The 13,061-nt window shown below is 40.9% G+C and overlaps 1 protein-coding gene across 1 annotated transcript in view; it reads right to left on the reverse strand.

The window, feature by feature from the left end:
* Positions 1–13,061, reverse strand: part of adgrv1 (adhesion G protein-coupled receptor V1) — a 124,994-nt gene that overhangs the window by 34,177 nt on the left and 77,756 nt on the right. The window contains exons 89-90 of the mRNA XM_059337387.1: positions 5,226–5,342; positions 480–658 (exon numbers count right to left, since the gene is read on the reverse strand). Coding sequence (XP_059193370.1) covers positions 480–658; positions 5,226–5,342 — 296 coding nt within the window. The remainder of the gene's footprint in view (positions 1–479; positions 659–5,225; positions 5,343–13,061) is intronic.

Here is a 13,061-nt window from a genome sequence, read left to right on the forward strand (position 1 = left end):
ACCATTGTAAAGGGTTTTACAAAATGAGCTCATGTGGGTTTTTTTTAAGATTCAGGTATTCCATACATAGACAGCAACTGGTTATTTTTAGCTCAAAAACACACATAAAAAAACATTCAGTGGATGGTTATTTAAGGTTGTGTGGAAGCCTCCCATATTAGGAGGGGAGTCAAGTTTCTATGTGAGGAGACACGTTTATTCATTCATTTGATTGGACGAGCTACCGCCCCACATGATGTCACTGGCTCAGGTGTTCTCTGTTTGCTCTACTCTTTCCTGCAGTGTAATTTACCTAAGCCTAAAAAAAGAAACTGAAGTCACCACAACTGACTCAGACCGGTTTGAAAAACACACTCACAAGTCCTCTTATGAAAACAGATTACGTCAGTGTTGGGTCAATTCCACCTCCCTTTGATCAGTTCTAAAGACCACTTGTGTGTGTGTGTTTGTGTGTACGTAGCTCTGCAGAGTTCACTCACACATCTCCTTGCACCAGTCCGTATACAGTGTGTATGGTCCATCCGAAGCCGCCGAGCAAGACGATGACAAGAACAATGATGACCAGAGCAGGAAGTCCCCAGCCCAACAGAAAGTAGAGCAGGTATCGACGCTCCGTGTGCTCGTCATTCATCACCAGCACTTGCCAGAAGTTCACCGCCTGGGGACAGGGTTTAAGAAAACAACTTATGTACAGGACTGGGAACAGGAAAACAGATATGTGCCAACACAAGCAACACCTTCATGGAATATGTAATATTTCTCAATAATGTTGTGAGGAAAGGCAACTTTCTTTGAGGACATTTGGTCTTCATCGTGAGTGAAAAGCACACATACAACCACACTTTTATCACACCCACAATAGCTATATTTGCTTTGTAATCTAGCGACTTTGATTGTCTCATCCACTGAGCCCTGCATTGTTACATAAGCAGCTTTTCTGAACACCTGTTGGTTGCAACACAATGTCTTATCTCTGTGTGAAAACCTCAGGAGACAATAACATATCTTTCAGACAATTTTAAACTGCTGTCCTGGTGAAGGGCAAAGGGTTAAGGTTATTTATGTTTAATTTTAACATAGCTTCTGATTGATTAGCTTAAGTAATCAAACTTTAAATATTTGGGCAGTTTTCTGGAAAAGGCAAAAGACAATCTGCTCTTCAGCTCTCCCATCCCTGTCCTATGCCAGTCCCAACAGATGCACATTTTATTGTTGCTTTGCAGTTTCTGCAGTAGTTGCCAATGCTAGAATAGCAACTTTTTTTGCAGGATTTTCTGCCAATCAATCAGGCTTTCACCATCTGATGGGACGTGCATGCACATTTGCAATTCTAGAATAGCCAATAGAAATGCCCTCTCTCTGAAATGACCTGTAATTGGCCTTAAGTCTCTTGTCACATACTAGATTTTCTAAAGCTTTTCTAAAACAGAGCCAAAAGGAGGTGCAGAAGTTTTCTCTCAGACCACTTGAATTACAATACAATTTTTGCACAATCATGCCAAAAAAATCCCCTGCTTAGCCCAGCTTTCAGGGTTATTCAAAAAAAGTAAAAAGGGCTTTATCAACAAACCACTTCCTTCTTTTCTTCATAATAAACATTTATGCAACAGCTTTAATAAATAGCAGCTGATGATTTCTGTGACTGTCCATCTGTCTGGGAACACTAAAGCAGGACATTTGCACAGTGGGCACTGTGATGCAACTAATGACATGAAGTTAAGGGACGTGACCTCAGCCTCAGATAACAGATAAAAATATTGTAAAACCACTGACACAACAAGTATTGCTCCACAAACACATAACACAAGAATAAACACACTCACACACGGACACACATATGCAGCACACAGAACTACACTCCAGTTGTGTAACAGCTTGACTGCACTCCACTGAGACAATAGCGAGATGTCAGTCAGATTCAAGAGCTGCCTCTCCTTTGGCTGTGAGCAGGCTGGAGCCGATGAGGTAGTAAATGGATTATGGGTAACTTTGTTGTCTCTGCAGTGGCTGCATCCCACACTGACAGTTGAAACTGCAGCTTCAGAATAAAGCATATATAAAGACACAGATCAATACACCTGTTGACTAGGTAGCTTGGTGATTGGTTATGCTTTTGTCTTATTGCAGTTTCAAATGCACAAGGTTTGGGTCGACCAAATTATAAAACACATTTTCCTATATCTGGGGTTATCTAGCAATGCAAATAGTAGGGAGTCAGTAGAATTTGGTAATGTTCTTGCAGCATGAAACAAAAACATTACATTGATTTTAAAGCGATGTATCTTTCCAAAGATAATGTCCTGGTGAGTCTGGATAATCCAAAGATTTAATAGTGAATAGTTCTCACTGGAACTACTTCATGCTGACAAAATACTCAATGAAAACAGTTGCCAGTTGGTTAACTGAGCAAGCTTGATGGTGGGCAGTTATCCACCCATGATCACAATGAAATAAATTTAACTAACAAAACTCTGGCAGGTATCTTCTAACTACAAAACAGTGAAATTGGCACCCTGTTTGGCTATTTAGCACATCAAAACAGGGTACAAACACACTACTGTGGTCCAGCGCGAGGGCTTTAGCAGGTCTTTTCTGGCTGAAAGAGCTGTACAGTATTGTTATATAATATTATGCAGTCTCTCAGAAAGCTGAGGTTGCCTCTGCGAGCCTCTGCAGTCAAGACAAAGCTGGTCTGCATAGTGATTCAGTTATTGGCTGATTTTTGGCATTATGTCAGCGTATATTTTCCTGACCGACTATTGGATGTGCACATACTCACATGCACACACACCCCCACACACACACGCTGCAGTTATTGATTTAAAGTCTTCTTCGTGGTCTGAGATGGGCTGCTGGCGCCCACTCATATCAGCTACTTAGCTGAAAGCAGCTACCTGATAGGGGGGGAAAATGAGCCGTGAGACATCAGTGGGGTCGATACTGAGATGGTGATGAGGACAGAAAGGTTTTAAAGCCACACATCAATCAAAGCCAGTGGCGGCAATATTTTCATTGTCAGCTGCTACAGTTGCTGACAATAAAGAAATTACCATGGATGTTTGTGACAGAAGTGTTAAAAAACAAGGGCACTTTAAGAAAAAGTATGAGTGAGTGTATGAATAAAAAACTGAAAATCCTATTTGAACTCTGTCTGGGGTGAAACATAGTTTATGTTTTCTCCACTGATCATATCAGCTCAACTTTACTAACGACTACCATGTGCGCCCAAACCCACTTTTTACGTCAGAACACAATTCATCTCACTACCAATTCTCGTCATTCAAATTCTAGCACTTCTTAAGCCACATGAAAGCCTTTTTATCCCTTAAGATATCTCACAGGTCATCTGGTAAACATTCTGATACGGAAAAAAAGGGGCTAATCTCATAATGCTCCTCCAATAATAACGAATGTGCCAGGAGAGATTATATCCACTACATAAACAATGATTATGTTCACTTACAAACGTCACACGTAGTCAAAGACTGAGGAGTGATGGAAACAAAGTAAAAGTCAGTTACACAAGAGGACAACCAGAGGAGGGAGGGGGGGATGAGAAAGTTTATTTGGGGACAGGTCTCAATGCATACTATTACTGGTTAAATATGTTTCCCATGTTAATGTGAAGGAATTAATTTTAACCCAGCCTGAATGACTGCTCCACATTCTTATTATCTGATTCATTGCTTGCACACGGAACAACAGATTTAAGAAATTTTGAGTTATGATGCGAACGTATCACATTTCCCCTCTTTGAATGCGAATAATTATTTGGACTTGAGCTTTTATTGCAGTCTTCATAACTGAGTCAGACACCACCCAGTGAAGATTAGTTAGTTTGCAGGTGTTTGTCAAATTAGTATGGCACCAACACTAATATAAACAAGGCAATATAATATGAAACACTTGGTTTTCCAAGTTAAGTTTTTTGATTGCTTGTGGTTTCCTAATCTATATAAACAGGCTATATTTCTAAGTTTCAAAAATTCTAAATGAATAAATAAATAAACAAGGAGTTATTTTCAATAAGTCAATACATTTCTTTCACTACAGGGCAGGCTTTTAAGGTGGAGGATCAGCTGAGGTAAAGGGTCGATCCCCGGGGCAGCGTTCCTCTCCGGAGGGGCTAATGAAGTACTCTGGCCTACGTTCACCACATTCCTGTTCTCTATAGCAGGTCAGAAGTCATCTATAGTCTCTCTGAAGGATTAAATGTGGCTTAGGAGAGACTTATGCTGTACTATATTTTTTTGTCTTTGTGCGTGGTGTGTATTTTTGTAATTGTATAACAATTTACGGATAAAATAAGTGTAGAATTTTGGTTTTAAGCATTAAGACCTATGGCCCAGTTCTTTCTGTCAGTCAGGCTCTGTACATTTAACCGAGCAATAACATGTTCGTCATGTGTGCATGTTAAGCTGTAAATTGGCCTGCCCGGCTTTGTTCTCAGTGGTATGTCACAAAACATCAGAAAAATAAAGAGAAAAGGAGGGCAGACGGTTAAGAAGGAGGGGGTCAGGAGCTGCTGGGGTGAGTGTTACTAAGTGGTACCAGTCTAGGGTCAAATCACATCATGCAGCAGTCTGGTACCTCCATTCACCCTCTAATCAAAACCTGCCTCAGCCCACATGATGGAGTTACGAAGTTTTACTAGTTATTACGTAAAAGAAAACACATGCTTCATGTGAGGAACAAAAGAAAGAATGGGAACACTGCTTATGCTAAGTCATGAGGAAAATGAGCAGGAGAAGGAAAGGAGATCTGACTTACAAGTGCCCTTCAATGACAAATAATCATATTTATGATATATATTAAGATATAAGAAAAAATATGGAATCATATGTGTAAAGTATGATAATATATTAGCACATTTTTTTTCACAGGCAGACTGACTTTATTGACATTTTTTTTAGCTGTAACTGTAATGTTTAAAGATATACAGTTAACTGCAGTGGTCCGACTCGAGTCAGACGAACTGCAAATTTTGGGTAAACTTAAGCATTTTCTTTCTAAATTCGGTCTCCAACCTAACTTTGGTGACCGTGTTGTTGATAAAGAGATATATGGAAGCATCAAACTTGCATTTTAGATGGATGTAATAAAAATATATATCTCAGTTGTTCATCACTCCCTTTGGCTCTGTATGTAAAAATGGCTGGGAGTTTTTACTCAAAATGTACCACAAAGTATTGTATGTCTAGTGTTGATTGTTAGCCTGCTGTTACCTGTATGAGCATCCAAAAGAACTGACTGAGGTGGAAATAGTGCGAGAAGAGTGCCAAAGCAGCACAGCTGTCCTCTGAAAACATTCGGCCACGGAAAGCTGACACCAGGAAACAGATCTGTGGAGATAGAGAGAGAAAAAGACAAATTTAGAACCAGTTGCCATTGTGTGTAAATGAGCCTTTCATTATTTTGCCTATGAAGCAGCAACAGCAGCAAGTTTTCATGGCAATTAATGTACGCCCACAATTTGCTCTGTTTAGAGAACACCGTGACATTTTGTATCATTACCTGGCACACACACAGGTGCAGTGTCAGCAGGTCATACTGCGTATGAGGCGATTTATTGCTTGTTTTATAGTCTATACATTTTTTAAAGGAGACAGCAGGATTCAGATAGCCCTCCTCCCAACGAGAGACATCCTTTCCTGCAGACCTGTTACATCACCATGCAGCAGGCAATGCAGGCAGGAGCAAAAATAAAAACAAAAACATAAACAACACTGACAAATATGTTGCTTTGGTATCAACCCACACACACAAAGATTTGTACAAATGTGTGGGTGTGACACTTCTCTAAATAACGGAATAAAGGGCATTGCAGAGTCACTGCAGATAACAGCTTGTGGTCAGTGTGTACGTGTGTGTGTGTGTGAGAGAGAGAGGAATAGCAGGAGAGAGGGTTTCGTGGCGGGAACGCATCAGAGCCAAAATTCAATTTGTAATATTGGAGGCAGGGCTGTGTGGAAAACCCATGAGGGCAGCAGAAAATAGTGCTCCGCTGTCCAGAGAGCTTCATTAACCTCTGCCACTGACAGAGTGTGGTGCCAACGCAGCCGGGCGATTGTTACATAACCTGCAGCCTGTCGGCCCGCTGCCAGCGCCATGGACCAGAAAGTGGATGAATGGAAGAGAGTAATGATAACTTAGTGTCAAATGTCACTTGAATTATATTCATTACACACGCAGCCATCAGGGACATACAGTAGCAGACAGAGCTACAGGTAGAAACACCAACTATAGTAATTATCTCTGTTACCTCAACAGTCATTTGATTGTCTTCAGAACCTTTCCTAGCCTTTGTTAAGACAAGACAAGATGAGCTCTTTATATATCCAAAACAAGCTAATGTATACTGTTGGTAGCACCCTTTTGTTTTGGCTAATTTGTTTACCTAAACAGTATCTATAGTAACCAGGTAAATAGGCGTGGTTTCTCATACACAGGTGCATTATATTTGTCAGACTTGTTGACTGATGTTTCTAGTAATAATGTTGTAGGGATTATGTAACTAATTTATGGGTTTTAGACTAATTTCTGCAACATTACGATTAAGAATGACATTAAGTGACATGCCTGTGCCATCTTTGAGAGGGCTAATATCAATGTGGTTACTCTTCAAATGTCTTTTCTTTTTTCAGACTTTCTCATATTTTCTTTCTTTTTCCTCCTCTTTGCAGGTTTCTGTTTCCTCTGATTTACATTTAAGTAAACCCATCAGGAATACCCAGTCCTGGATTTTCCACCACTTACTAATCCTGTCTGCATCCTCCTGTTGAGTAAAGGGAACAGTCAGGGCCTTTTAAAAAAAAACTATATAGGAATCATGACTCAGTTTCAGCATTCAAGTTCAAGCCCGGAAGGTTATGAGTGGGAGGGATGGCACAGGAAGGAAACTCGTGCCTGAGCTGCCTGGAATCATGCCTCGGTGGCGAAGCTGTTCAGGTAGCTTATGGGAACAAAGATTATGCGGCGGGGTTGTGTGTTTTTGGCAGTGAGTTAGCCTCGTTTGGCCAAAGGCACAGCATGACACATCATCTATCCTCTCAAAAGCAAAACAATGGGGAAACTACCAAGCGAGAAATACTAAATAAACTGCAGGACGCTAGACACATAATCATAAGCAAACATGCAGTACATACACGCATGTTTGTTTAACACAAAAGGCTCTAATTTTGTTAAATCAAGCGTGGGGCACAGTCAAGTGCGGCATCCACAAAGGGGCATTTTTGTGGCTGTGTGCACCAAGGACACACACAGCAGTGGTGTGAGATAAATGATCAGTTTCAGTTTTTGGATGGATTTAAATTAGACTTGATTGTATGTAACACATGAGCATGAGCATTGTGAATACGGAAAGGCTTTGACCAATGCACCCACATACATTTACTACAACCTTCCGTGACAAACCCTAACAGCCTAGGGGATAACTATTGAACCACTGAAACTACTGACCTGTGGTGAAACGATGACATAACAGGTAGAGAGAAATGGCCTTGTATGGAAAGGAGGGCAAAGGGCTTAAAAGACCATTTGTGTGCAGTGGTGTGAACAACTCTAACAAGTGGCTGCCTCCCAGATGTGCATGTCTGTGTGTGTCTGTGTGTGTCTGTGCAGTCCATGGAGCCTGGGCGAGGAACTCCCTGGCTCAGGTCAATGATAGAAACCAGTCAGACAGGTATGATGATAAGTCTGGGTGAGTCAACACACAAGAGGGCAGCTTCCATAAAGATTTTATTTGATTAGAGCTGGTCGCCATCTGCCTTTTCAAAAGGCCCTAAAATAAGTATACATAGGCAGGTACACACACCTAAGCCCTGACAGGAATTTGAGCTGACTTTTTATTACTTTTGTGCCAACATAAAAAACAACAAAAACACACTATTGTTGCCTTTAACTACGGCCTGGCTAATATAACACATTTCATGTCATATGGCTAAAATAGCAGGGCAGGGCATGAAACTGTAAAAGACCACAAAGTCATTTAAACCACTTGGGATTTATAGTGTTTCTATATATTACTTATTTTCCTATATGTGAGATTAGAGGAGAGGCTGGTGGACGGACACACATTCACAGACACTGTGCAATGTAGCTACAAGCGTGGTTTCAATCAAATCCAGCCATCAGCAGACATGTTCGGCTGCTGTAGCCATTAGCTGGGGCTGTGTAGAAACACTCAGACTGTCATGTGAGTCTAGAAAGAAGCCTCCAAATACAAAGAGGAAATTGATCTTCCTCTGGAGCATTTTTATATTCAATATTGTGTGCACCAAGGCAGAAAAGCTATGAGGGTAAAAGAACATTTTAATAAATTAGGTGAATTTGGGGTTAGAAACTCTCCAGAAGCTCTAAAAGTATTGTCTAATATTATGGCTGCGGTAGTTGCAGGGTGGGCGGTTAAATCATCCCAAACTTCCTGTAATGTGAGCAGTGATAAAGTGGAACCTGTTAATGAAACTGAATCAGTGAAGACGATCTCTCTATTCTAAAAGTGGTGTGACATATGGGGCGTTACAGCAATAACAGAGGAACCAATCCTCCCTAAGGCTAATGACACTAATTAAAGACAAACAAAATGATTGTCTGGACACACACAAAGAGACATCACAGTCATAGCCATAAATCTGTGTTAGGGTCAAGCTGTGCTTTTGAAAGGAATCCAAACACATCAGCAAACTATGTTACAGCACTGGGACTGATATGGCCTTTGTGGAGGCCCATTAGCTGAGATTAGCTAAGTAGGTATGGGGGTCACGGTTACGACTGTGGCCATTGTTCAGCCCATTGTCAAAGTAACAAAGTTACCTGTCAGCATGGTAGTAATGATGACCTGTCACAGGGACGGGTTAGTAGGACAGGTAGGTGAAAGGTGCAGATGTGGACTTTATCAGAACCTGATCAGAGCCTATCTAGTACTCTGTCCTTTGTCCCCGGACCTCCTTCACTTTTGTGTTAGACACCAGGAGTCGACCTGTCTAGACCCTTAGGCTGCAAATTTATCCAGAGCAGGGACTGGGAGGTGCTGCAGGTCTTTAAATACAAGTCATGTCAGTGCGGGTGTGTTATGTGAGAGCTTGCGTGCTCTCATGTCTGGTAAAACAGGAACCACCAAAGCTAACACACATAATGCCTGAATGCAATGAATTTATTACCCCATTGTACAGGGATTATATATCAAGATGTTGTCTCACTCCCATGTAATTTTGTCCACCCAGGAGACAGAGAGAGAGAGAGAGAGAGAGAGAGAGAGAGAGAGAGAGAGGGAGGGAGGGAGAGAACGACAGAATAAGACAAACAGTATGCAGAAAGGGAGATATTACTATAAAAGACAGAGATCATGGAAAAGCCCTTGAGAATTCATATAAAAAAGTAGATAACAAAGCTCTTCTTCTACAGTATTTTTGTTTGCCTTGTCATCAGGCCCAAGACCTTAAGCCTGAACTATTGGTCCATCTCTGAGGCTAAGCATCCAATCAGAGAGCTCCCCTTTGTTTTGTGGCCCTGAAGCACCCAGGAGAGGAGTAGGAGTCAGTTCACTGTTGTTTTTGTTCCAGATCTACTGCTGCCTTGGGAATTATTCTACTTATCGTTAGACACGATTTAACCTCACTTTGATATGATAAGCAGGTCTGAAAGAAACAAAATGCTTGTTTCCCAACAATAGCTCTACAGTGGTAAATGATAAAGTAGCTGACAGCAAAGTGGTATAAACCCAAATGGCCTCAAGAACACTGAAACAATCAAGACACATTTAGATAGAATAAGATAATTAGAAAAAAAAAAAAAAAAAAACATACAGTGAAAAAAGAAAAGGATGCACCAATACTGATACGGATATCAGGCCAATACCGAGTCACGTGGCTGGATCTGGCATTAATGACAAAGGTAAAAAAAAAAATCCATTCAATGTTTATATATAAAAAACATTATATACTGGGGTTTACTGGCATTCATTGTGAAGAATTTTTTACCAAGTTGCTGGTGCACAAATTATTATTTTAGGTATGTACCTATGTATTTATTTGTTATATTTTGTTGTACAAAGTTAGGACAACATTACGAAAGCAGCATCGGGCATGACTCAATAATGTTGTCAATTTAATTCAATAAAGCCAATTGAATTGAATTGACAACATTATTGAGTCATGCCCGATGCTGCTTTCTTACACATAACTGAATGATCCCAGTCACTTGCCCACCCTGTGATATAACCCAAAGCTCAGGTTATTTGTTTAATATAAGTCAGATGGATGCATCTCTAGTAAAACACCAAATAAAGTTAGCTATGTCAAATAGCTACGCAGCACTGTTTAATTATAAGGCCTCAAGGAGCTGAGAGAAATGCTGCAAAAACAAACTGCACACAGGAAACATAATATTTTGCTGCAGCTACTTTGTGCTGCTGCTGGCTGCAGTTCTCATCCTCCCATTGAGTTCTGCTGCTGATCGATAGCCCCTGTGTGCTGAAGCTAAGGTATCAGTGTGGCTAAAAATAGCATCTTCCTGATGCATTACATCACTGAGGGAATGGGGCCTTAGCTGTCTGCCTGCCAGAAGATCCATCTAGACTCGTGTCCAAAACACTTAACCTTCCCCAGCCTCCCTTATCCCATCCTACTCCTCTACCCCCAACTCTCTCTCTCTCCATCCTCTGATCCACCCTTCATCTATCTATCCCCCTCCTCCTCCTCCTCCTCCTACCAGCCCTCTCCCTTCTCCTTCACCTCCCCCTTCTCCCTAACAGCTACCGGTCTGATCTAGCTGGTTCCAGCCTCAGCCTGCACCCTGGGTGTTTCCTCTTATGCCTTTGTTCAGAAAGAGATAAAGCAAAAGAAAGGGTAAAAGAGAAATAGGATATTATCATGATTCAACCCTTGCTCCCTTTATAATTTTCTCACGGAAGCAATGCCTTCCCATTGAGCAACTTCAGTCCTAATCACCATCAATCACACCACCTCTCCTCATGTGAACCTGACCCATTCACGCTGAAAAAGGCAGCTGAAATATGTCAAAATACATATTTATTCGTAAACTACAGAAATGGTTACTTTAAATTGAGCTATGTTAATAGCAACATTATTCATTTAAAGGCCATTCAGCATCACTTTTTCTTGCCTTACGCTATGTACAAGCATCATCAGTCTCCTCACGTGCTGCAGCTTCACAGCTCAAGCCTGTGTGTTATTTATGTGCTGGAGCACATGGGACAGCCAGTAGCAAGAAGCAGGTCACATGGGGATGGCTGATAGGTGGGTTAGTGGGCCAGCGCGTGTGGAGAAGCAGAAAAATAAGGTGTTTTTAACATCTGCTGACAAGACATATGAGGTTGTTAAAATAAAAAGTAAAACAGCAGGCCTAGCGTGAGATGCTGCATCATACCTGAGATGGAAGATGATTAGATCTTGCTGGTGTCTAATGTCACATTTTAAGACAAAATTCTCAAGTCTTTAACAAAGCCATCGTATCAAAATTTGGAGCCTCACTGTACACATCCACATACCGTGCATGCGTGCGGATGTCAGCTACTTCAAGTGTTTTTTTGAACAGCATGTCTGACTGCTAAAGGTCAGAGTGTAGAAGTAAAGTTCACAGGTGTTTTGGGTTGAACCTCAGGCTGAGGCTTACTTGCTGAGCCAGCTGTTGGCAAATAAACACCCACTCCCCTTTAGTCTGTTTCACATTCAAACAACCACAACACTGCATCTACATGAGCACTGTGTGTCTTTGTGCACTATGTGTCTATGTGCTTCTGTGAAGCAGGCAGGGATATCCAAAAGCAGTTATTCTGGGAACACCTGATATAAAAGATCAGAAAGGAGCCCGCAGGTTTTGGAGTTTTAATGCAATCCGGTGTGACACAGCAATAAGAGACTGTCAGCAATTTGAAAAGCACAAAGCATCCAAGACCAGCTCAAACACTGTCAACAACTTGACTGTGTCATTAGTGTCATTGGTGCAAGTCGAGTGAATGTGGAAACCCAGAATATCCCAGACTTGTTTGGTGTAGTCTGAAGCTTTGAAGGAAAACTAACAAGTGGAAGCTAATAAGTGATAAAAAATACTACTATAAAACAAGACTATTAGTGGCTGAATATGTGTAAATGCCAACAGTGATTTTTTTTTTCTGATTATTGATGCTATACATAATTTGTTCTTATTTTTTGTATAATTTTGGCAATGCGAATTGTTGTCTGATAAGTAAATGGAATAAAAAGGAAGTGTCAAAAAATAACAAAAATACTACTATATGTGTATTTTTTTGCCGTATTACCTTCCAAAAGAAGCAAAGTGCACATTTTAAAAGAATCCAAAATTACCAAATGTAATGGTGGTAATGCTCATTATAATCAGTTCCTTAATAAAGTGAGAGCAAATGTAGATATTAACTATTGCAAATGAAATGTATGCTGTTGGATGGATGCTAACTCCTTCATACAGACGACCCCGGCAGTGCCACCAACATAAAGCACATTTAGCAGCATTCCTGCGGTCCTCCTCTCTTTTCTCCCATTCACACTTCAGTCAAAGAGCGTCTGCTGCTGGAAACCTGCAGCTGCTTTCGATCACAACAGGGCTGCTTTCAAGGAGCCTCTTAAATTTCCTTCCTTAACATCTGGCGTGAACCAGTCTGGAGACCAGACAGAGAACTCTTTGGGCTGCGGGACACGCGCACATGGATTCATGTGCATACACACAGCTATAAAAACACTATAGCCAGCTGCTCAAGGTCAGCTCCCTAAACACACACTCAATGGGTCTACTTTGGCCTATCACAAACCTCTGTGTGTGCAAATGTGCTTTCATACATGATGTGGGTGTGCACCAAACCACTAGACTTCTAAGGCCTATTGCAATGATTTGACCATTAAACACGGTACATTCATACTATTCTGGCTTAATAGAGGAAATGCCACACAGCAAAACATCATGAAAGCATTATCAATGTTATTTTCACAAATGGTGCTGTGAAAGGAATTTCTTTGTTTCATTAAGGCTTCTAAGGCCTTTTAGTGTAAACAAGATGCACAAAACTTAATTTCCATGTGCAATCAATT

This window comes from Centropristis striata, chromosome 7 (genome assembly GCF_030273125.1).
Source record: "Centropristis striata isolate RG_2023a ecotype Rhode Island chromosome 7, C.striata_1.0, whole genome shotgun sequence".
Classification (NCBI taxonomy): domain Eukaryota; kingdom Metazoa; phylum Chordata; class Actinopteri; order Perciformes; family Serranidae; genus Centropristis; species Centropristis striata.